This window comes from Peromyscus californicus, unplaced genomic scaffold (assembly GCF_007827085.1).
Source record: "Peromyscus californicus insignis strain IS unplaced genomic scaffold, ASM782708v3 Scaffold_8__1_contigs__length_139910024, whole genome shotgun sequence".
In the NCBI taxonomy this organism is placed as follows: domain Eukaryota; kingdom Metazoa; phylum Chordata; class Mammalia; order Rodentia; family Cricetidae; genus Peromyscus; species Peromyscus californicus.
In genome coordinates, this window is record NW_026294606.1 from 80987181 (window position 1) to 81011825 (window position 24645).

The window sequence follows — 24645 nt, forward strand, 5'->3', positions numbered from 1 at the left end:
ACATCTCTATAAAACGGCCCAGTGTCCATTCTAGCATCAGACATAGAAACTGATCAAAAATTCTGAGCATCTATCTACCTGTGCCCTGTGACTGTTGACAAGAGCCTGGTCGTATAGATAAACCCAAGTGAGAAGAAAGGCTCAGTCCTACCATGGAACTTAGAAGCAGACAGTTCCTCCTGTGTGCACTTGGCTGCAGGGCCTCTGACCATGTCCCCAGCCACGAAGAATCAGCAGACCCCTTCACCTTCCCTGTGGCAAGACATTCAAAAGCCTGGCCAGCACTGCACTTCCTTAGATCACCAGGAGTGCTATTCAGTTTTTCCTGATGAATGGAAACCCCCGAAAAACCATGCCGAATGCCAGAGAAACATTTGCCACAAGTCATTTAGGAAACTAAATTAAGAATACAAAGGAAGGGGTGGCAAATGTAGCTTAGTTGCTAGCTTCTGCCTAGTATGAATGAAGCCTGAGACTTTGAAGTCAGGTGGGGTGTGGGGGTATACCCCTGTAATCCCAGTACTTGAGAACAGTCCTAAATTCAAGATCACCCTTGATTACATAATAAGCTTGAGGCCAGCCTGGGTTATATGAGATCTAACTCAAAAAAGGGCAAGTAGAGAGGAGAATGGCAAACAAGGAAGGAAAAAAGATTATGAATTTAAGCTAAAATGACTGAAAAAATTTAATGTATCCTCTGAGAGATGAACTGTTTCCCTCCCTATCCATACCAAACTATGTATCTCAGGTGAATAGTACTACATCCAGCCAGCTGGCAGATGTATGGCTAACCCCACAAGGCTGTTTGTAAGCTGTCCATGACAAAGTCTGCAGACAAGACATGTGTCCTGCCTTCAGAGAGGTTCAGGATTCCACCTCCAGACTAACCAAATTAACCTTATTCTTTCTCCACTTACAACTCACCTTTGGCTCAGTTTATCAACATTCAACTATAAAAACAGGGATTAAAAGACATGGGTGGTAGACTGAGCTCAATTCCTAATTTCCCAATTGACTAATTGTATAGTTTTAAGGCATTATTGAATCTCTCTGAGGTGGTTTGAATAGGAATGGTCCCTACAGGCTCACAGATTTGAATACTTGGTCATTAGGGAGTGGCACTACTAGCAGGGATTAGAAGCATGGCCTTGGTGGAGTAGGTGTGGCCTTGTTGGAAAAAGTGTGTCACTGGGGTGGGCTTTGGGGCTTCAAATGCTCAAGGCAGGCCCAGTATCTCTTTTTCTTCCTGTTCTCTGCCAATCCAGATGTAGAACTCTCAGCTACCTCCCCAGCACCATGTCTGCCTGCATGCCACCATGTTTCCCACCATGACGATAATGGACTAAACCTCTGAATGTAAGTCAGCCCCAATTAAATGCTTTCTTTTATAAGAGTTGTGATCATGGTGCCTCTTCATAGTCAACAGAACACTGACTAAGACACTCTCTGTGCCTTAATTTCATTATCTGTAAAGTGTAAATAATAAAAATAACACTTCTCAGATCTGTTATTAAAACTATAAATTTGTGCAAAGACTGACAATGGAAGTCTGAGTAAAGCACTTAATAAAGCTGCTTGTTATTAACATCTATAGCTAAACCAACTGTGGGATGTACTTCACCAGCAGAGGGCATGCTTAACGTCCACGGAACTCTTGGCTCAATTCTCAGCCCCAAAACAAGAACCAAGAAATCTCTTAAAGATACTAATGGAAAGTTGGTTTCAAAGCGCACCTGAGTCTCACTACTGGTCTTACGCGTAACTTCAGCCTCAGGGTTTTCAAAGTTTGAACTTGTCCCAGAAATGACAGGACAAAATCGGCATTGCCACTGCTATCCTAGCTCAGAGGCTGAAGCTGCTCTCCTTGTCTTACATAGAAAATTCTTAGAGCCACAACAGACAGCAATCCCAATTACAGCACAGGAACAGCCCACTACAGTGAACACCTTTCAGGTGCCTGCTGCACATAGCTATGCTTCCCTAATACTGCTCCCCAGAAGCTGCCATCTCACAACTCTCTCATGTGTGAACAGCCTGAGTAGTTATGGGGTCTGTCTTGCTGTTTGGTGGCCCTTCCTGTTCTCAAACTCGTTTTGCACTTAATATTATGTCTGCACACATCACATGAAGGACTGAAATGAGAATGTGGTTAAGTGGCCTTTGTGCCTATGAAAATTAAGAGGGTGCTTTGAAAAGGTCCAATAAAAGGAAATCATCGAAAAGAAGTTTGGTACATTTTATGAAAAAAACCTGAAATAATGTATACTCAGTGCTCTGCAGATGCCTTTTAAATTCCTCCCTATTGGGGAAAACATGTTTGGGAAGGATGAATTACAGATATGGCTTAATGCCCCAGACCTGAAGCAGAAGTCCTTGGTGCTAAATTAAATTAGCGAATAAATGAATTATGTATTTTTCTTCCTTTTAAATTTATTTTTATTATTTTTAATTATATGTCTGTGTGCCTGTGTATGTGCATATGAGTGCAGGTGACTATGAAGAGGTCAAAGGCGTCACATGCACTTGGAGCTGGAGTTACGAGGTTGTGAGCCGCCCAATGTGGGTACTGGGAACCACACTCAGGTCCTCTGCAAGAGCAGTGAACACTTTTGACTACTGAATTTTCTCTCCAGCCCCTGGTTCCCCCTCTTTTTACAAATGTCTGAGTGAGTGTTATCTGTGTGTGAGAGTATGCCCACATGTGGAGGTGCCCCATGGAGGCCAGAAGGGCTCATTGTATCCCTTAGAGCCACAATTATCAGTATTTTTGAGCTGCACAATATAGGTGCTAGAAGCCAAACTCTGGTCTTCATGGCTAAGCAGCAAGAAGAACTCCTTAATTGCTAACTCACCTTTTCAGATGCACCTTAAATACTTTATATTAAAGATTTAAAAAATCCAATTTTATCCGAGTTTTCAAATTAATAGAACCACTGCAAGATACACTTTCATCAGGGAGAGCTTCTACCATGTTTTATCAGAATTTCCAACTGAATTCAAACTAACCCTAACAGTTTCTAAAACACAGAATGCTTAGTTAGTTATACAGAAACCAACCAGTGAAGAGGGAGGAATCTGAGCCTTCTCAAGAAGTCTCATCCCACCACAAATCACCGTATGTGGCACTCCTGGTCCAAAAGTAGCTTCCTTCTTCCCTGGCACTCTGGTGCATTACCCTTTACAAGGTCTATCAAAACACGAGTTAAGAATATCAATTCAAGGCTGAAGAGCAGGAAGAACATAACAAGACAACGTGTGATACTTTTAGCACAGAATTAAGTGTCCACATACCTGTTTTTGATGTGGTAATATATCGCAAGAGCTACACTGTAAAATAAAACACAGGAATTCAATGTTCCATAAACACACTCATCATTTCATATACTAGGCACTATCAAGCAGAGATCACTAAATCTAATTAAAAGCCACACAGTCCATCTGTAAGGCCCCATTTCATTCAGAGTGTTGATCAGAATGCCACATTAAGTCACTCTGGTGATCACTCCCAGAAATTGTGAGACTATTTTTGGAAACAACAGAATAACAATGGCAAGTTAAAGCTTTTCTATCAGATTTTTAGCTTTCCTCACTTTTAAAATGCAGGTACTACATAAAAGTGCTACAAATTAAACCTATTTAGAAATCTCCAATTCACTGCCTACTGGGTTAGCAAATTATTAGTTTTTTTGTAACTTCCAGAAAGAATAATGAGCAGCAAGAACAGTGGCTGCTCTTCCTCTCACACACCATCTTGGCAAGCTATGCAGCACAGCTACTCGTTTCCTGAAACGGTGGTGTAACTTATCCAGGACATTGTCTTAAAACTGTCTAAACTTTTCAAATATCTGAATATAATAAAGTCATTTTCCTCAATTTTTCATTTCTAATGTAAAATACAATATATTCAACACAGAAATTTTGGAAAATATAGAAAGCTTAAAGAAAAATCTGAGTTGAGATGTAGTTCAGTGGCAGAGTGCTTGCCTAGCATGTGTGTGGCCCTGTGTTTGATCAGCAGTACTATGGGGGAAACAACTTTAAAACAAAATTGTCTTTTAGCAGGAATGGTGATGGAACACCTGTAATCTCACTTGGGAAGCAGGAGAATGGAGAGTTTCAGGCAAGCATGGGTACAAAGAAAGACTATGTCTCAAAACAAAAGAAAAACAATCTCTTTGCCCACAAATAACTACTATCAATTTGAGATATACAGTTACTATTTCTACCTACAAAATGTGTGAACAAAGAGGTTGGCATCCTATGCTTAGACAGCCATGTTAATGCTTTTCTTACCTTAGAAACGATTCCTAACGAATATCATTTTAAAAGCTGCTAGTTATATTTCATAGTATTTGATTGAATAGCTAATCATTCTCTGTGACTGAATATTTAAATTGTATGTAATGTTCAGTAATTAATTCACACCATAATAAACAGGCTCACAAATATCTGTGTAATCTATGGCTATATTATTTCTATAGGAAAGCATCCTATAATGGAATCGCTTGGTAGCTGGACCTCCTAATACATACTGTTAAGTATCATGCTGGAGCATGATCAATGTACTCACTAGTGTCTTTTCACTTCAGAATCACTAACACTCACCTTGAATACTTTGATAAAAACCTTTTCCTTCTGAATAGAAAATGGCATAGTTTTGATCATGATCAAGTTGACTGGCCACCTTAAAAAAATTGTCTAAAATTCTTTCTACTCCTTTTAAATGTAGAAAAATGCCTCCACGTTATTTTCTTAGCCTCTAAAACCCAGATCATTTGCAGCACCGCAATGTGCTCTGGTTCTCAGAGAATAGAAATGGCCTTTCAAGAAACCACCAGAGGTAAAGATGATGGGAGGGTGACAACAGAGACCTATGCCAGCTCTGAGGTCTCTAAGAGGCTCGGGTATGCTGGATTTACTGAGACTGAATCAGACAGCCCCTGGCATAGGCTTATGACTCACATTTCTTCCCAGACCCAGTTACTTACATGACCTCAGCTACGTGTGAGGAGACTCAGGACCAAGGGGTAATACTTCATTCTTCCTAAAATCTCTGAAGGCATCTGAGCTGATGGGGGTTTCTGACTAAGGTGAAAGGGCTTCAGAGCTAAGGTAATAATAATGACTGCAGAGTATCTTCCCATACATTCAGAACCCTATAACAGACCCTATATTCTAAATGAGATGTATCACGTTCAAATAGCAGATTAGGATTTGTGATCTGTATAACAGTTGTGCCCTTGGGGTTGGGGATTTAGCTCAGTGGTAAAGTGTTTGCCTAGCAAGTGCAAGGCCCTGGGTTGGGTTTGGTCCTCAGCTCCAGGGGTGGGGAAAGGAGTTGTGCCTTTTTCTTCCACTACATCATCTTTAGAGAGAAGGACACTACTGCTTAGTTATCCAGTAGTTACAATGCGGTGACAGTCACCTCAAACCTAATGACTGGTTTAGTAGAATCTAGTTCATAGCTGGGTCCCTATGCTTCCCACGAGGGCAATGGAGTTAGAGACACAGGCCAAATAAAACACATTTATAACTGCTGGCAACACATCTGCCTTCTCCTTAGCCAGAGCTGTATGAGCCGAAAATATGGCAGTCCTAAGACCTCTGGGGGTCAATCAAGCAGTGGCTGTCCTAGATGACCATGGGGTGAGGCATAAACAGTGGGATACATGGACTCCTCAGGTTTCCTCTGCTGTGTGTGTGTGTGTGTGTGTGTGTGTGTGTGTGTGTGTGTGTGTGTGTGTGTGTGTGTGTGACTGTTCTGGGACTTAGCATGAGGAGCTGGCTGCAGAGGTATGGAGATTGGTAAGTCTAGCTCCATACCACAGATCTAGCATTTAAAGCAGTGACAGGGAATCCAAGTTTTCAAAGGAAGGACTATATTCACTGGAAGAACAAGGTCATCTTTTCACTCCCCCCACTGCTGGCCTCACCCTAGCCCTCCAGTCTCTCCCCCAGTAGTCTACCTTTCCACTTCCCTTCCCCCACTGTTAGACTCATCCCCCAAACCTCCAGTCATCCTGGACCCAGCAAAATTTGCAAACTCTCTTGTCCACTTGAAAAATCCCCAATTTATGGAGATGTTGTCACACCAAATTAGTTTATGAATCAATGGTTTAGAACTCAGAGTATTCTCTCAAGGGAACAGTAGCTAGTTTAGGAAATACATGTTCTGCCCCAGAAATTCAGATTATCCACAACGAAGCTCAGCTCATCTTAATGGCTGATCCATTCAATGACAAAGATAAGGGTAAGAGGATCTTGGACTTAAGAGAGACAGAGGATCAGAAAAGGGAATGGGATGTTGCTTTCTGGTGAGGGTAAGGTTGGATGAAGTGGTAGATGGGGCTGAAATGTGGCTGCTGTGTCTACCCTCTGCTTCTTCTCTTCCTTCCAAGTGTCTCTCTTATGGTGCAGAGCCACTGTCTGGAGGACTTATTAGGTCAGCTACTACCTCTAGTTTTTGAGTACTTCATCTCCTTGATCATAAACGAGTGAGAGAAGCTGGTACCTGCAGAGGACCGCAACGGCCCACCCTAGTTCCCAGCACCCATTTCAAAAGAAGATACCTTCTAGAGCAATTGAACAGAAGAATTTCAAGTTTAGGTAGTACAGATAAAATGTCTAAGTTAAGGTGATGCAGGAGACAGAAAGAAGACAGCTGTCCCTTAAATATGGAATCATCACCCTTGGCTGCCTACAAGACCCTCCCAGAAGTAGCTTCAAAACTCCGTTTTCTAAGCCACACCCCCAGGCAGATGAATCCAGAAATGCATGTATGACAACATTAAACTTCCAGATGACTCCCAGTGATTTATGTAAATACACAACCATAACCAGGTACTTGCACCTCTCAGACATGTCATCTGGTTTTCCCACCAGGTTCCTAGTGTCTGTGTCATAACCAGTGGTGATATTAAGTCACCTAAGGGTGGAAAGTGAAGAGCCTGGTCAGATCTCTCTGTGAACTTGAAGAGCTCCTGCTACCCTGGATATACTCCATCCATCTCTCTCATCTGATCTAGGGTTCAATGGAAACTGGCAGATTTCACTCCAGGCTTCTCAGCTTGAGCAGCTGCCAAAAAACCACAGGGCACAAAGATCTTCAGGTCTTTTCACTTTTCCCCACAAGCCCTACATATTTCCAAAAGGTTCTATACTGTCCATTTCCTAGCAGTGAGCACCATCCTAAGAAGTGAATGGGCTAGGTGAGGTCATTCAAATAACTACACTATATGCTATGATGTATCTCTTCCCAGTTCCCATGGTGACCATCTGTGTTTATGCTCACTGGCCATCACCCCATTCCTAAGGGCTGGGGCATTGAGGGAAAGGAACCTATGTGATCAAGCATATATACTTAAGAGCCTCAGTTTCCCCTTTACAGGACTAAGACACTTACCATGGAAATTAGTTACAGTCCTCAATACCTGGACTGAGACAGTGACTGTCACATACAATCGTAAACGGTGCCTCCAACTCAGAAAACTTGGCCCATGAAAACAGAACATTTTATAGGTAGCAACTTCAGCACTTCATGTGCTCGTATACATTGTTATTAGATGTGTACTTTCTTCAACAAGCAGAGATAAAATGTCCCAGATTTTCAGTCAGGCTGTTGAATCCAGGCCCTTCTATAAAAGTTCTCTGAGACCCCTAGCAGGGGTGGCTGCTGCTGTCACTGTGCTCATGGGGACAGTACAGAACAGGGGAAACTAGCTCTTTGCCTCTTTAAATGAGGAAAGTGAACCCCCCCCCAAAAAAAAGGGATATGATCCAAAGACTCCCCCCTCTTTCCTTTTAAGTCCATTTTAAGATAAGGATCTGAGGCCAAATGTAGAAGAATACTGCCTAAGTGCCCCCTCAGCTGCCGAGAGGATCATGGTTAGACCGCCTCACTCTCAGCATAGCCTAAGTCCCCATCTGGGACTTGGAGGGGGAAGGTCTCATTTCATTTAAAAGTCAAAATACTATTGGTTCTGTGCTGGGATGGCTTTGGTCAAAATTGAAAGGGCAAAATTGTACATACATACACAGGAAACAATGAACATATTTTAGGACATCAATATTTAAAAGAAGGTAAAATGCTAGTTTATATAAGTAGAATCATGCACAAATATTCTGAACTCCCCCCCTCCATCTTAGCTACCACAGCCACTTTAAACAAACAAACAAAAAAGAATCTCCAAGTATCAGTGATCCCCATGTTATTAACTCTCCCAGGTCCTATAAACAGCTTTTTGGTGAAGTAAAGAAGTCTGCATAACCTTTGGACTGGAGAGACAGCTCAGAGGTTAAAAGCACTGCCTGCCTGCTCTTCCAGAGGAGCCAGGATTCAATGCCCAGTACCCACGTGGCAGGCAGTTCACCACATTCTGTAACTCCAGTCCCAGGGGCTCTGATGCCCTCTTCTGGCCTCCAAGGGCACTGAATTCACATGGTGCACAAACATACAAAATACCCATACACATAAAACAAAAGTAACTTGAAAAAAATACCTTGCCAGGCATAGTGGCCCATGCTCTTATTTTTTTATTTTTCTTCTTTAAGAAATTTTTTATTCATTTACATACCAACTGCAGATCCTCCTCTCGCAGCCTTCCACCCCCTCCCAAATATAACCCCCCCCCCCATTCTCTGTTCCAAAAAGGTAAGTGGCCCATGCTTTTAATGAGCTAGAACTTGGGAGGTAGAGGAAGGAAATCTCTGAGTTAGGGGCTAGCCTGGTCTACATAGGGAGTTCTAGGACAGCCAAGACTAAAAGACCCTGTCTCAAAACAACAAAACAAAACAAGAAACCAACCCCCAGACCCCAAACCCAATAAACGGAAAGGAAGTCTGCACACCCACCATTTGATGGTGTACTTGAGGTTTGGCTGACTGACTGTGCTGTCATCTAGGAAGATGGTAGAGCAGGAGCTGTACTTCCTTGATGTCTGGCCTGGAGGATGCTAGAAAACAAGATGACACCAGTTACAAACACTTAAGATTCTGCCAAGCAGCATGTGCCAGCTGGTTTCTGTCAACTTGACACAAGCTGGAGTCATTTGTAGGGAGGAACCTCAGTTGAGGAAGGGCCTCCACCAGACTGGTCTGTGGGAAAGTCTGTGGGGCATTTTCTTGATGAATGATCTATGTGGGAGGGTCCAGAAAATTGTGGGCGGTGCTACCCTGGGGCTGGCAGTGCTGGGTGCTATAAGAAAGCATGCTGAGCCTGCCATGAGGAGCAAGTCTATAAGTAGTGTTCCTCCAGGGCCTCTGGTTCCTGCCCTGAATTCACTAGGTGATGGACTATGATTGGGACATTTAAGCTGAAACAAATCCTTTCTTCTCCAAGCTGCTTTTGGGTCATGGTATTTCATTACAGCAACAGAAACCCTAACTAAGACACAACATTGCCCCTTTCTCTGAGACCAGACCACAAAGGAAACATGCTTTAGCAAGAGCTCCACCATAACTACTAACAGGGCAGAAGTTCTGGGCCACACTGGGAGGTGTCTTACTCTTCCATGTAAGTCACCACCACTCCCAGTTGCCATCTTCCTTATGGGACCACAGGAAAGCTGCAGCATGCAGTGGACATGAGGTGGATGGATACACACGGGGAAGGTGGCATCTGAGTCTTATGCAGTAAGATCAGGTTGAGAATCCACTGCACCCATTTCTCCAGGTGCAAAGTTGACTTTAGAGCCACAAATAATTCAGCCCACCCAGATCAATTTAAAAATCTCTTAGCTAATATGCTTAAATTCACACAAATTTATAAATGAAAGTGTTCCTTTGTTAGGGACACCTTACAGTGAAATGGAAGATTGGACTTTAAAACAAGTGACCTTTAGGCAACAGGTGCTCTTATGATTGTGGTTTCTTAGTGATTGCACAAATTTGAGTTCTGTGGAGAACTTTAGCAAGGAGCCAGCTTCTGAGAGGCAACATGAACTTGACAGCCATGACTGCTAACTGAATGCTAAGTAGACATTTGTCAGATGTATGGGAAACTTTCATCTGGATAATTCTGGGGAGGGGGGCGAGGAGGACAAAGGAGGAGGAGGGGGAAAAAGAGGAAGGGGAGAGGAAGAAGAAGAGGAGGAGGAGAGGAGGAAGAGGAAGAGGAGGAGGAGAGGAGGAGGAAGAGGAGGAGGAGAGGAAGGAGGAAGAGGAAGAAGAATAATCAAATGATGCAAACAAGGTTCCTTTTGTCTAACACTATTTTGACAGGCAGGTGTCACTTTCAGCAACCAAACCAAATCCCTCATACATCACAGAATCACCTGCTTGACCTGTCTATTTTTAGCAAAATCCTGGAATACAGAGTATCTGAACTAAGGCCCAGATGTCTGCTCAGTATGTTCACATCTGCTTCCTATGTAGGTTTTTTCAGCAATAAAACTACGAAGATCTGCAGCAACCTGAGAAATACATAAAAAGGCTAAAGCCACACTTTTCTCTTGGGAAATTCCTGCTTAGTATTTTAGGTGGCTGGTTCTTTAAAAGAGCACTAGAGGGCACCACTAGTGACGATGCTGCTGAGTACTTTGTTAGCAGCAGACAGGTCAGAGGCACCAGCTTCAGGCCATCAGGCATGCTCCGGCCTCTAGCTCAAGCTCACTACTAGATGCTTGTGTGTGGAAAGGGCATCAAGGAAACTTGTAAAGTTCAAGTTAGAATTTCAACATTAAATTTATCATGGCATTTCAGGTCAATTTAGTAATCAACATTCTCCTTAAGGTATTTTGGGGTGCTACTAAAAGCAATTCTCTTGTAGCAATAACACTGAAATAATATATTAAGAAATATAAGAAATGAAAAATGCCATAATTATGACATTTCCATGCTGCAGGAGCAACATCTACTGCCCCCACTGCACCAACAGACTCTGACACAAAAATTCAGCAACCAGTTACCATGCTGATAAATATTTTAGAGACATGTTATAGTGTTAGTAATTCAAAGAAAGCAAAGAGACAATAGTAACTTTACTTTTAGATCTTGTGGGGTTTCAACTCTTTCCTCAGATCAATTTCCTGATGGCAAACTGCCAAGACCTGAAGCTGTGGGGCAGGACTACACTGCAGCAAGGAATCCAGCCTGAACCCTCATCTGACACTGAGTCAGCCGGCAAGGGTCAGCTTAGTCTCCCACCAAGGCATCAGTACTTGCCTGGGGTGGCCCAGCTTTTAGTCACAGTATCCCCGGACTTATGGCTGACATCCCTTCTAAGGTGACAATACCACTCCCAAACCAGTAAGTTCTACGACTACTCCTCTCATCCCCAAATTTCAGCTTCAGAGTACCTCATCACCATAGGTGCCAGAGGCATCAAGCCACTGGTTGAAATTCTCAGAGTGCAAGCTGCCTTTGACCTTAAACCTCATGCCACTAAGATGCTGAAAGCAGAAACCTACCAGGAGAGCCTGTGCCAGGGATGCTGCCTTGTTTGGGTTTGTGTACTGAGCTGTTCCTCTAAGAGCACAGCAGGAGGGTGGGAATACCAAGCACCAACATCAAACCACAGTGCCGCAACATGGCCAGCTGTAACTTCCCAACGCCTCTGCTGGCACCAAAGCACTACTTGTCTTCCCAAGAGTCAGTCGCAGGACCTCACTCGCGCTTCATCAACATTTCAAGTCTATTCAGTATGCTAGATGGTTCTCAGCTTCAGCCAAATGTTTTATTAAATTATTGCCCTATGATACTGAAAAAAAAAACAAAAATAGTATGCTTATACATGTATTATGACACACTCTCGCTGCAAGGTTTCCAATCTGCTGGTAAAAAGATGGCAGGAAGAGGCACAGCAGACACTGGCTACAAACCACAACAAGGACCAGCACAGCAAGCCATACTCAAGGATGCACTGGTGGCATTTCTACTGTGAGAGTAACCAACAGCCACCTAATTGGACCTGAGGCCCATTCAAAAGGAGGAAATTGATGCCTGGTACTGTAACCTAACCAACCACCCATGGCTGGTGAGGCCATGAACCCTAGAGGAGAACCCACTACTGACACTGCCCGAAACCAGTATAATTCCTAGCTCCAGTCTAAATATTTATCCTTATATCCACAGATAAGTGTAACTCTCATTGATCATCAATGCAGCAGATAGGGGCTATCAAAGAAATTCACACTTGGTTAAAATACAGAGAACTACTCAATGTGGGATACACATCCCTAGTTGATACATCTGCAACACAACCTTTAGACCTAAGGCTCAGGAAACATCATGGAAGATGTTGTGGACAGAAAAACTATAAAAGCCAGAGGCCCAGAATGTCTGCTGAGAAAGTGTTTTCTATATATGACACAGAGTTGAAGCCATGAGATCTTCACAATATGGCCACCTAAACAAGACCTACACAATGATATAACTAGCTGATATTCCAAGGCAGATGAAGAACTGAAGGCAATTAATGGTTTATCAGTGAGGGAGGGTCAGTCTTTCCAGGGGTGAGTTCCATGAGAGGTTATCCAATCCCAAGTGCTCAGTCCTAAACATATATGCATATGAGCAACACTAAATGGACTCAGCAGGTTGTATTTACATGTAAGTCTCTGTGTGTGTGTGTGTGTGTGTGTGTGTGTGTGTGTGTGTGTGTGTGCGCGCGCGCATGAGAGAGAGAAAGAGAGAGAGAGAGAGAGAGAGAGAGAGAGAGAGAGAAGAGAGAAAAATAATTAAAAAGAAAAAATCATGAAATTGAGAGGGAATAGTTGGAGGGGGAAGAATGTGAGGTGGGATTGATGTAAATTCGTAACCATGTGTAACAACCTCAAAAAATGGTAATAAAATAAATCTTTAAAAAGTGAGACAGCAGAGGGACACAGAAGCTATAACACAGTCTAAGTCTACCCCCAGGTAACTAACTGCCTGACTGACTGCTAATTTACTTTGCCTCCCTCCAAGACTAGAAAAATGCCACTAATACAGAACGTGGGAAAATACACATTTCCCTGCCTCCTGAGTCGTACTAGCTGTCCTGCATGTGCTGTAGCCAGTGTGCAGAGCACCACCTTCCTTCACTGCTTCCCACTGAGTCAACTAGGACAGCCATCATGACTCATTTGAGAAGAGAAAAGATTAAAACTTCAAAACTTCCAAACTGCCAGAAGTAGGACTTCAAAGTTCTTTTGGCTGGGTCCAAATAGTAAGAAGACTCTTGCTTAACTGACACATGAATTTCTACTGACATTATTTCCTTACGAAGTTTTCAGAATAATCATCTATCTTAATGCTGAGGCACATTCGCTGAAGTTTTTGCAAGAGAATAAATGGCACTATAAAATATTCCCTGTTTAGCTTCCTGGTTTCCAAACACATTTGCAGTGAAAGGACAGGAGAAAGGCCGGCCACTCCACTCCTGGTCCTGTCTTGATGTCTTCTGTCCACCTCCCCCAAACTTCATGACAGGAGAAAGGCCGGCCACTCCACTCCTGGTCCTGTCTTGATGTCTTCTGTCCACCTCCCCCAAACTTCATGACAGGAGAAAGGCCGGCCACTCCACTCCTGGTCCTGTCTTGATGTCTTCTGTCCACCTCCCCCAAACTTCATGACAGGAGAAAGGCCGGCCACTCCACTCCTGGTCCTGTCTTGATGTCTTCTGTCCACCTCCCCCAAACTTCATGACAGGAGAAAGGCCGGCCACTCCACTCCTGGTCCTGTCTTGATGTCTTCTGTCCACCTCTCCCAAACTTCATGACAGGAGAAAGGCCGGCCACTCCACTCCTGGTCCTGTCTTGATGTCTTCTGTCCACCTCCCCCAAACTTCATGACAGGAGAAAGGCCGGCCACTCCACTCCTGGTCCTGTCTTGATGTCTTCTGTCCACCTCCCCCAAACTTCATGACAGGAGAAAGGCCGGCCACTCCACTCCTGGTCCTGTCTTGATGTCTTCTGTCCACCTCCCCCAAACTTCATGACAGGAGAAAGGCCGGCCACTCCACTCCTGGTCCTGTCTTGATGTCTTCTGTCCACCTCCCCCAAACTTCATGAAATGTCTTAGAATAATTAATTCACATGACATATGCTGCTGCTAGAAGGCAGGAGGATGTCATAGAAAAATGAGACCAACACAAATGGTATGTGTTTTCCCTGTATTTTAGGAAGATTCCCAACTGCAATTATCTATAATGTTGTAATTTATAATCAGAGATTTTCACATTTTGGTTAAAAAAAAATGTACAGAAGTAGTTGACTTTCAAGAAAAGCAAAACCAAAACTTCAGCAAATTTATAAAAAGATGTTTTAAATAAAGACCTTTATACAAATTTATCACATTTTCCCTCTAATTGATCATTCTAATGACATCTAAAACAAAGATGCTGATTAGAACATTAATCTTTCTAAGTCAGGTGGTTTCATTGCTGCTATTCGCTGCTATTCAATTCCCATGTAGTAAGTCTTTAGAAGTAGTGACATTTAACCCCTTGAACCCTCCTTGGTTCTTCTCCAGCCAATGGCTCCAGTCTCACAGGAGGCACTCCAGGTGGGAGCCAGAGGAACCTTCCCATCTAGAGGAAGTCACATTCCCCGCTGTGTGGTCAACAGAGATGGTCAACTTGACTGACTCTAAGAGCTCCTAGGAGACAAGCCTATGGGCATGTCTGTGAGGTTCTCAAGACTGCGGTGAGTGAAGTGGGAAGATACACTTTAACCATGGGTGGCACCATTTCATGGGATAGAGCCAAACTACAGAAAGAAGAAAGTGAGCTGAACACCAACCAACCCTCATCTTTCTCTGCTTCCTGCCTGCAGAAATCAGCTCCCTCAAGCTCCCGCGCCATGCCTTTCCCATCACAGACTGCACCCTCATACTGTCAAACAAGACTATCCTTTTCCCCGTAAGGTGTTTTTGTCAAGTATTTGATCACAGCAGTAAGAACAGTAACCAATGCATCTGCAGGTGCTATTAGTCAGCTAGGAGCAGAGGGAACCTTGCCCACTTCTCTTCACTGGCTCATCTATAACACTGCTTTCATGATTCTTGAATAACAGCATCCACCTTGTAGATTGCCTGAGTAATATACACCACACAGGTTCTTCAGAAACTCAAAGGTGAAATCAAGCAACAATAAAGTTATATAAAAAAGGACAAAGGATACCAGTTGTTCTAGAATTCAAGAACAAATTGAAATTTTTACTTTAGGAACCATATTTCAAACTGAATCCTATAGACTGTCCTGTAAAAGCATAACTGTGTTACCTCTAACTTCAAATGAATCCAACTAAGCAGCACAGAGACAAGTTCCAACCCCTGGCTCTACTGTTTACTTGTTTCTTTATGCCTCAGTTTTTCATCAGTAGGAGGAGAGTGGTGATTGAGCACTGAGCTGGGGTGAAGACTGTCCAAGTCAGTTGAGAAGTAAGTGTATGGTCCACCCTTGGCAGAAGATTCCAATTGTTACAGTGTTTCCCACCATCTTCCTACTGCTTTTTTAAAAAATCCTCCTTCTTTCTTTTTAAAGAGCTCTTATCATTTTTCATGCGTGCGTGTGTGTGCGTGTGTGTGTGTGTGTGTGTGTGTGTGTGTGTATGTATGTCTCTGAAGAGGCTACAAAAGGGTGTCAGATCCCCTAGAGTTACAGGAAGTTGTAAGCCTCCCTACATGGGCTCCAGGAACTGAACTCAGGTCCTCTGAAAGAACAGCAAGTGACCCCAACCTCTGAGCCATTTTTCCAGCTCCCCTTCTACTTTCCTAACTTAAGTTACAGGCTGTGAAACTCACTGTGGTGGTTTGAAAGAAAATGGCCCTCACAGGCTCACAGGGAATGACAGTCACTATTAGAAGACATGGTCTTGTTGAAGGAAGTGTGTCACTGAGGGCAGGCTTTGAGGTTTCTGTAAGATGCTTAATTAAGCCAGGCTAGTGGCTCACTGTCTCTTCCTGCTCTCTGTGGATCCAGATGTAGAACTCTCAGCTACCTCCCAGCACCATGTCTGCCAGCATGTCACCAAGCGTCCTACTATGACAATAATGGACTAAATCTCTGCACTGTAAGCCAGCCCCAATTAAACATTTTCCTTTATAAGTGTTCCTGTGGTCATGGCGTCTCTTCACAAAAACAGAAACCCTAAGACAACCACAATCGGTGTACTGACCTAATCCAGTTTGCAGATAGTCTCACTTTATGCAAAAAGACTACTTTGATGGGGATGTCTTTCTGTATGCTGTGAATGTGTTGCTCTGATTGACTGACTGACTGATTGATTGATTGATTGACTGATTAAATAAAACGCTGACTGGCCAGTAGCCAGGCAGGCAGTACAGTATAGGCAGGAGAAGCAGGAAGGAGAATTCTGGGAAATGGAAGGCTGAGTCAGGAGACACTGCCAGCCGCTGCCATGTAAAGGTACGGGTGAGCCACGAGCCACGTGGCAAGGTATAAATTTATAGAAACGGGTTAATTTAAGATGTAAGATCTAGCTAGCAAGAAGCCTGAGCCATTAGGCAATACAGTTTAATTAATATAAGCCTCTGTGTGTTTACTTGGGTCCAAGTGGCTAGAGGACTGGTGGGTGAGAGAGATTTGTCCTGACCATGGGCCAGGTGAGACACAAAAAAACTTCAGCTACAAATGGCACCCAACAGCGAGTTTCCACCTAAGTTCCTGCTTCATGTCTCATGTGGGCAGCGAGACACGGCAATATGTGGGCTTGAGCTACTCTATGGGGGGTTCATGGCATACAGGCTTAACCTATGCCAAGTTACACAGAGGTTTCTCCAAGCTGCGCACTATGCTGCGTGGTGGATATAGTTTTTGCTAGTTTAAAAAAAAAAAAAAAAAAAAAGAGGTTTCTGGGCTACACACTGTTTTGATAGACTGTCGGGTGAGAGATTTGTCCTGACCACAGGCCAGGTGAGACACAAAAAAAACCTCAGCTACACTATTTTATGTGGCTGAACAGCACTCAGTTTTTCCCACCAGAAGCAGAACTCATGTGCTCATTTGCAGGCAAGTCTGTGAACAGTGTGGAAGATCACACATTCCAGAGTCATCTGTTACAAAGAAACTCAGCACACAACTATCTTTATTCATCAACAAGTACAAGTAAGAGATGAACATCTGTCTGACTTCACTGTCCTACTGCTCAGCAAATCACATAGTTAAGGTGCATGAGTTAAGGTGCACAACCTAGCACCTATATCCACATGCTGGCCCATGGCTACTGATTCCGTAGTAGACACATGCCAGGAGCGTACAGGATACAAGTAAGGTCACAGTGGAGAGCATATGAAAACAAATATGGAGACTGGAGCTGTGAGATCACACCTGTCCCATTAGCCATTATCAAGAGTGCTGAGGGCCGCAGGAATATATCATAAGAACTCAGCTGGTTATGGCAAAGTCACTACCTGAAGGGATCAAGGAATTCCTTCAGAGGAAGCCAAATTCCAAGGAGCCGTTGGTGTTACTTGGCTTGTTATATCTTCTTAGATATTACCTGAATTTAGCCTTTAGTTAATTCATTAGTCACTTCCCTTTTGGGTTGCAAATGATAATTAACAATTACTGCCCCTCTATGTGATTCTTTTTTTTTTTTTTCCTCTATGTGATTCTTATCACCCCTCTGTTTGACCGTGGAAGCCTGGTGGTCACTGCCTGAGGAAAATTCTTACCTACCTTTATGACCCCATTGAATTCAAGCCTGGTGACCTTGCTAGACCAGGGGATTGCTATTGCTTGGGTTTATAACTGGACTCCTGAGAGACTTGGAGAGGACAGAGAGACGAGAGACGGAGATTGGAGAGGGATAAGGAGGATTCTGACCAGAGAGTACGTGTGGACGAGACGGAAGATGAGGAAGAGTCAGATGGGGAAGTACTAGCTGGGTAAGAACAAGATGAAAAGGACCTAGATGAGGCAGAATTAAGACAGAACTTAGAGGGAGTAGATGAATAGAGAGAGAAATCAGGCAAGAAAGGAGCTAGGCATGAGAGCAGAATAGAAGCTATGTAGAGAGAGAACCATCACAAAATAATAAAGTGTATGGACTAAGGAGTTTCGTGTACATAGATTCATTTCTTTTCACCAAAGATTAATTATCAGCTGGTTGTAGATTCTTCCCCTACCCTGGGAGGGGCTGGAGCCCCGAAGTCCCGATACAAGAGCAGCCTGGACAATCAACCTCTTCTTTCCTCGCACGCCCTCAGATTGGGTTAGGGGTCTGGTTGCCAGTTCAGCTCTTCCCTTATGTGCTCTTCAGCACGTAAGTGTTAGAGTGGGGAAAGCAGTCAAGTACACCCACAGGTAACGAACTGGAGAGGAGGGCTTAGCGTCAATCCCTCACCCTCTATAGTCAAGATGCACCACTTCCTACCACATGAAAGACACAGTCATTTTCATCACTGCTTCTCAGGCTACAGACTCTGATTCCCCCAGATGTTTTACAGCTGAATTCTATGCTACAAACCTAGAGAGCCAAGGAAGTGCTACCTGGTAAGACTAAAGTAGATTCTATTGTTTGGGTTCTCTCTTTCCCCGAGGACCTCTCATTTTATTGTCTCTTCTTCTAGATTTCCATTGTTTTGGGTATGTTGAGGTTTGTTGAGAAGAAGGTTGATGTAAAATTCCCTGAGTGAAATTACAGTGTGTTAAGAGTGTAAGTGGATAAATTAGTCTTAGTTTTCCCTACACAGGGACAGAAAATTGTGAAATCCATTCTTCAACAGAAACGTCCTGCAGTTCTCCTAAAATATAGTTCCTTATTTCTTTAACAAAATGTAATCTAGCCTTCACAAATTGCTTGTCTTTCTACCTCAGCTTTGTTTTACCCAGTTCCATGTTGTTGTCCGTGGTGTGATTCATACTGTGACGTGTAAAACCGGCTGTCTTCTACCTATCTTACAGACTTCAACTGAAAATAAACTACTGTGGCTGTTAAAAGAAAAAATAAAACAAATAAAAAAACAACAAAACCAATCTAGAGGGCCAGAGAAGTGCTTTAGAAATCTGACAGAGGACTGATGAGTCAGCTCACGCACCCTCACATAACATAAGCAAATTAAGAAATAAATAAATACATAGATAGATAAAAAACCTGATAGGAACTAGAGACCTTATGACCTCTAGGAAGTGACATGTACACATTAGATGTCACTGATGCAGAGGAATCACCAGTTCCCTATGGGTCCAGCATGTGTCTTTTGATGGCCTTAAGGGTCTTAAATACACGCTTTATTATTAAGCATGTCAGAATCTACAAGTTCTGAAATGCAGTCTAACAATCCTGAGGCAAGCCTTTGTAAGGTCAGATTCATCACTGCAATTTTTAGTGCGAGTGTACAGCACACTTACTCTGGCAGTTCACATAACTCTATCACTCCTTACCTTGTGAGCAGTCATCTTTCTTAAAGAACAAGACATATTTAAACAAGAGGTGTGGTTATACCTTGTCTGCTCCAGAGTTTGCCAGGGAGCGGTGGGGAGAGGCTGGAGAAGGTAGGTATACCTATTACTATCCTGTGTAGCCACCGTGGAGAGATACTGCTCAGAATGGCCAAGGCACTAGACTAGGGAACTGCTTTCAAAATTAAATGGCCAAGTTTAGCCTCTTCACACATATAAACTGTTTTTGAGCAAACACACAAAAATGTGCGGCCTCGTCCACAAACAGTAATTGTGTAGGAGAGAGAGGGGAAGCAGAGAGCTGTTCTGGAAAAATAATTATGTATTTATTCAAAGGCAAGTGCACTACAAAACAAAACACAACAAAACAAAACAAAAGCCCAAAACCAAAAAACGGGAATTTGGTATGAGCAGAAACGAAAGGTTCAAACTGAAAATCCTCTGCTTTGTTTAGACCCATGTCATGTTGCGGTGGCACTGTGGTCTTATCCACAGGCATACTCCCTTCCACAGCAGTCAGGGAATCTGGAGACATGGCAATGGGAGTGAATCCCAAACAATGCCTGGCAAATCAGCATATCATCACTCCTCACCATCATCTCTGTACCACACAACACACAGGGCATCCTCACCTACCAATCTAGTAGAGAATCGTTAAGAAAAACATGGGGAGGCAGTTTTACTTACATGGTTAATGAAGAGACTCTTGCGTTTTTCTCTCACTGTGAAGACAAAAGATGGGACAAAAATGTTACATGCTTGCATATCAACCCCTGCAGGTTGCTGAGGAATGGGTCTCTTTGCCATGGACCTATCATTCTATCAACCAAGGTTCCCAGTTACTCATTTACCAAGTTTAAGTGTGAAGAAGCTACACAAACGCAGACAGAGGTCAGTACACAGCTACTTAAACAATACCATAATAACTGTAGCTGAAGTCAACAGAAGAGTGAGAGATTTCATTACCTGAACGAAGTATTAGTAAATCTCATGAAAATTATATGCATCCAATAGTTCAAGAGAATTAAGAGAATTACTTCTAAACCAAGTGGTTCTTTATGGATCCACATTATATGAATGAATGATATCCCTAACAGGAGAGCTGGTGATGTGAACAGAAGTGTTCTGCAGCAGAAGACATTTGCTTCCTGTGGAGGTGATGGGAACAAGAGGCTCCAAGGAGCACTTGCAGCTTGCACCCTCAGGTGGGCAGGTGAGCCTCCCCACACGAAATGCTGTTGTGCCCAGCCTTGTTGCCTGCACATTCTGGCCTGCACTGTAGGGCTTTCACCTCAGTTTTTGTCAGAACAGGCATCTTTCAGCTGCAGAAACCAGAAGGGGGCCAGAGAACACAGAGAAACTTGTGATAAACAGTCACCAAATCCTGTGTTGTCCTTTCTAAAGACTAGTTCTGGGCACACATTAGTCCATCAACTCCCCAATTAGTTCCTTGTAGAGTATATGAAGGACAGGCTTCTGCTAGGGGAAGGCACTAACTCAAGGTGTGCAATTTCAGCTTGGCGACCGAGCAGGCTTTTCTCCTGCAGTCTGTACCCCGAGCAGGCATTCCTCCTGCAGTCTGTACCCCGAGCAGGCATTCCTCCTGCAGTCTGTACCCCGAGCAGGCTTTTCTCCTGCAGTCTGTACCCCGAGCAGGCATTCCCCCTGCAGTCTGTACCCCGAGCAGGCTTTTCTCCTGCAGTCTGTACCCCGAGCAGGCTTTCCTCCTGCAGTCTGTACCCCGAGCAGGCTTTCCTCCTGCAGTCTGTACCCCGAGCAGACTTTTCTCCTGCAGTCTGTACCCCGAGCAGGCTTTTCTCCTGCAGTCTGTACCCCGAGCAGGCTTTCCTCCTGCAGTCTGTACCCCGAGCAGGCTTTCCTCCTGCAGTCTGTACCCCGAGCAGGCTTTTCTCCTGCAGTCTGTACCCCGAGCAGGCTTTCCTCCTGCAGTCTGTACCCCGAGCAGGCTTTCCTCCTGCAGTCTGTACCCCGAGTAGGCTTTCCTCCTGCAGTCTGTACCCCCGAGCAGGCATTCCTCCTGCAGTCTGTACCCCGAGCAGACTTTTCTCCTGCAGTCTGTACCCCGAGCAGGCATTCCTCCTGCAGTCTGTACCCCGAGCAGGCATTCCTCCTGCAGTCTGTACCCCCGAGCAGGCATTCCTCCTGCAGTCTGTACCCTCAAAGCCGTTGAGCTAAAAAGTTGGAGTGTCTTGGAGTTTTCCACCCTCACTTACCGCTCTGGATTCATAAGGAAACACTGGTTTTCCCTAGAAATGTATCTTTGGTGCCTCACATGTAGCTGAGTCAAGAGCCCTGGCCTAGCAAGCAAAGAGACCTCATTCTTAAATACTTGTGAATGAAACTTTAGAGAAAGAAACGGAAGATAACAGAAGACAGAAAGACTTCTCATGTTCATGGATTGACAAGGATCAATATTATGAAAATGACAGTCCTACTAAAAGCAACTTACATAACCAATACAATCCCCACCAAAATTCCAACGAAGGGTCAGGCATGGTGGCACATGCCTTTAATCAGGGCACTCCAAAGCCAGAGGCATGTGGATCTCTTGAGTAAGAGGCCAACCAGAGCTAAATTGTGAAACCTTGCCTCAAAAAAAAACAAACCCAATTTAATTCTTCACAGAAATTGAAAAAGGAACTTTAAAATAAATATGGAAACACAAAAGATTAAAAATATCCCAAAGGATCTTGATCTATGAAAACAATGCTAGAGGTATCACTGTTGGGGAATATAATTTTAAGGTGTTCCTTTTGTTTATGCTGCATTTATTTAACTCTGTGAAGCTCTGTTACTTTGCCTGTCTAAAACACCTGATGGGCTAATAAAGGGCTGAATGGCCAGTAGTGAGGCGGGAGAAAAGAAGATAGGCAGGGCTGGCTGGCAGGCAGGCAAAAAGAATATATAGAAGAAACCTGGGAGGAAAGAAAAAAAAAGCAAGAGAGAAGGAGAAGAGGACGCAAGGGGTCAGCCACTCAGCTACACACCCAGTCACGGACTAAGAGTGAAAGTAAGATTACAGGAGTAAGAGAAGGAAAAAGCCCAGAGACAAAAGGCAGATGGGATAATTTAAAGTTAAGAAAAGCTGGATAGCAACAAGCCACGCTAAGACCAGGCATTTATAATTAAGAATAAGCCTCTGTGAGTGATTTATTTGGGAGCTGGGTGGTGCCCCCCTCAAAAAGAACAAACAAACAACAACATGCCAAGGGATACGTGGTATCTTGTACCTGCCCTGCTCCCTCTTGTAATAATACAACTTCAGCCAACTTTTTTTTCATTGGTAGACATGAAAAATGTAGTTTCCTCTTTCCATTTTATTTTGAGAGACCTTTTAATGGCAAATGCTAGCCACTACTCAACCACAGGATATTGGGACTAGAGAGGTCTCACACACTCCCCAGTTCAGCAATCTTCTTTGGAAATCTAAAAGAAGTCCAGCCAGAGTGATATGAGGTGAGGAATGAGAGAGGTGAGGGGGGAGGATGGTTTACAGGAGCAACACCAGCACTGGTTACTATGGAACTTGGGTAAAACAGAGGTTCACTGGAGCAGAATGATGGCCAGGTCACTAGTGGAAGCCTTTGACTCTACACAGAATTACAATGTTTTGTTGTTGTTGTTTTGTTTTGTTTAGAGAAGTAGACCTGATTGTGGAGATAATATAGCTAATGAAGATTATAAAAATATGGCAGACGCAGGTAGATCTGAGTTGGAAGCTAGCCTGGTCTACACAGTAATTTCTAGACAGCCGGTGCTACATACTCAGACCCTGTTTCTAACAAACAAACAAACAAACAAATAAACCCAAAACAAAAACCAGAAACAAGCCAAGAGAGAGAGTGCATACTTTCAATCCCAGCACTCTATCCCTGTGAGTTTGAGGCCAGCCTGGACCACACAGCAAGTTTCAAGACAGCTGGTGCTAGAGAGAAAGACCCTGTCTCAAAAACAAAACAAAACAAAAACAAAATCAAAGTTTTGTTTCCCAAGGATGGCATAGATCAGGCTTTAAATAAGCTAATTAAAAGTTCCGGGTACTTTTTCATAGAATAAATGAGATTAGCACAAAAAAAAGAGGAGTCAGTCTTTTACTTAAGGCAAAATACAACCAGTATTGCCGGGAGTGGTACTCCATGCTATTAATCTTAGCACTTGAGGAGGGAGGCAGAAGTAGGTAGACATAAAGAGACACAGGACAGCAAACACACACACACACACACACACACACACACACACACACAAACAAGAAACAACCAACCAACCAAAAAAAAAAAAAAAAAACCCATCAAAATACAAGTAGTGAGCCCTAGTTTGGAGTGCATGCCAAACTTCCTCCTTGTTGAGCTAGAAACCTGACCAAGGGTCAAGAACACAATGACCAGGACACAAAGTGTACTGAAGGAGGATGTCAGCCCACACTTCCTAGCCCCGGGCAAGGCATCCTGGTGAGGTCATTCCCAGGGCTGCAGGAAGGTGCCTGGACCAGAAGCAGATCTTCGTTTATTTCTAAACCCAGATCCTGAGGATTGGGACATTCTGTACATTCAAGAGGAAATAAAAATGAGAAGGAGGGGATAAGAAGCAAGCAGGACAGTTTCCCAGGTGTACAGTCAGGAGACAAGGGCAAGCAGGACAGTTTCACAGGTGTACAGTCAGAGACAAGGGCAAGCAGGACAGTTTCACAGGTGTACAGTCAGAGACAAGGGCAAGCAGGACAGTTTCCCAGGTGTACAGTCAGGAGACAAGGGCAAGCAGGACAGTTTCCCAGGTGTACAGTCAGAGACAGGGCAAGCAGGACAGTTTCCCAGGTGTACAGTCAGAGACAGGGCAAGCAGGACAGTTTCCCAGGTGTACAGTCAGAGACAAGGGCAAGCAGGACAGTTTCCCAGGTGTACAGTCAGAGACAAGGGCAAGCAGGACAGTTTCCCAGGTGTACAGTCAGAGACAAGGGCAAGCAGGACAGTTTCCCAGGTGTACAGTCAGAGACAAGGGCAAGCAGGACAGTTTCACAAACGTGTACAGTCAGAGACAGGGCAAGCAGGACAGTTTTCCAGGTGTACAGTCAGAGACAGGGCAAGCAGGACAGTTTCCCAGGTGTACAGTCAGGAGACAAGGGCAAGCAGGACAGTTTCCCAGGTGTACAGTCAGGAGACAACTACAGGTCAGAGAGTATGAGGTGAGCAGGACACAGCAGAAAGTGACCCATCAGCTTATTTCCATTGAGAATACCTAGGGCCAGAGGATTTCCTCAGAAGCACAGAAATGTCAACTAACTATAA

General features: G+C 43.8%; 1 protein-coding gene across 1 annotated transcript in view; it reads right to left on the reverse strand.

Annotated features, from left to right (window-relative positions):
* Ccny (cyclin Y) overlaps positions 1-24645 on the reverse strand; it is a 135129-nt gene that overhangs the window by 31461 nt on the left and 79023 nt on the right. The window contains exons 3-5 of the mRNA XM_052727132.1: positions 20030-20064; positions 8851-8951; positions 3292-3327 (exon numbers count right to left, since the gene is read on the reverse strand). Of these exons, the coding sequence (XP_052583092.1) occupies positions 3292-3327; positions 8851-8951; positions 20030-20064 (172 nt within the window). The remainder of the gene's footprint in view (positions 1-3291; positions 3328-8850; positions 8952-20029; positions 20065-24645) is intronic.